Here is a 422-nt window from a genome sequence, read left to right on the forward strand (position 1 = left end):
GTAAAGGGAAAAAAACTAGATATTTTTTTTTTACGTCAGTATCATAGGTTGGATTGTAGTCATTAGAACCAGAATAAAGATTATCTTCATCTGTCTCTGGAGCCAGGTGCACATTTTGCATAATTTTCACCTATGAAAAATCGGCAGTGTAAGCACGTTCTTGGTATAAGAAATAATTCTTAATTCAAATAAACTATAACCATTTAATAAACTTTATAGTCAAATCAGCTGTAACCAATTAATAACCTTTATGGTCAAATCTATCTATACATATCTTTATACGTTGAATTTTTTTATCCCATCAAATTCCCAAAACTAAGTGTCAAACACTCATTCATTACCCTGGTTTCACATTTATTCCACACCTACAACACTGAAAGAACAGTGACAGGCACTGGAGGGAGTACAGTTGTACAGCTGGT

The 422-nt window shown here is 32.9% G+C and overlaps 1 protein-coding gene across 1 annotated transcript in view; it reads right to left on the reverse strand.

The window, feature by feature from the left end:
- Nucleotides 1–121, reverse strand: part of IFT88 (intraflagellar transport 88) — a 344,136-nt gene extending 344,015 nt beyond the window's left edge. Inside the window, exon 1 of the mRNA XM_012641668.1 lies at nt 35–121. Coding sequence (XP_012497122.1) covers nt 35–121 — 87 coding nt within the window. The remainder of the gene's footprint in view (nt 1–34) is intronic.
- Nucleotides 122–422: the final 301 nt, after the last annotated feature.

This window comes from Propithecus coquereli, unplaced genomic scaffold (genome assembly GCF_000956105.1).
Source record: "Propithecus coquereli isolate 6110/MARCELLA unplaced genomic scaffold, Pcoq_1.0 Scaffold168, whole genome shotgun sequence".
In the NCBI taxonomy this organism is placed as follows: domain Eukaryota; kingdom Metazoa; phylum Chordata; class Mammalia; order Primates; family Indriidae; genus Propithecus; species Propithecus coquereli.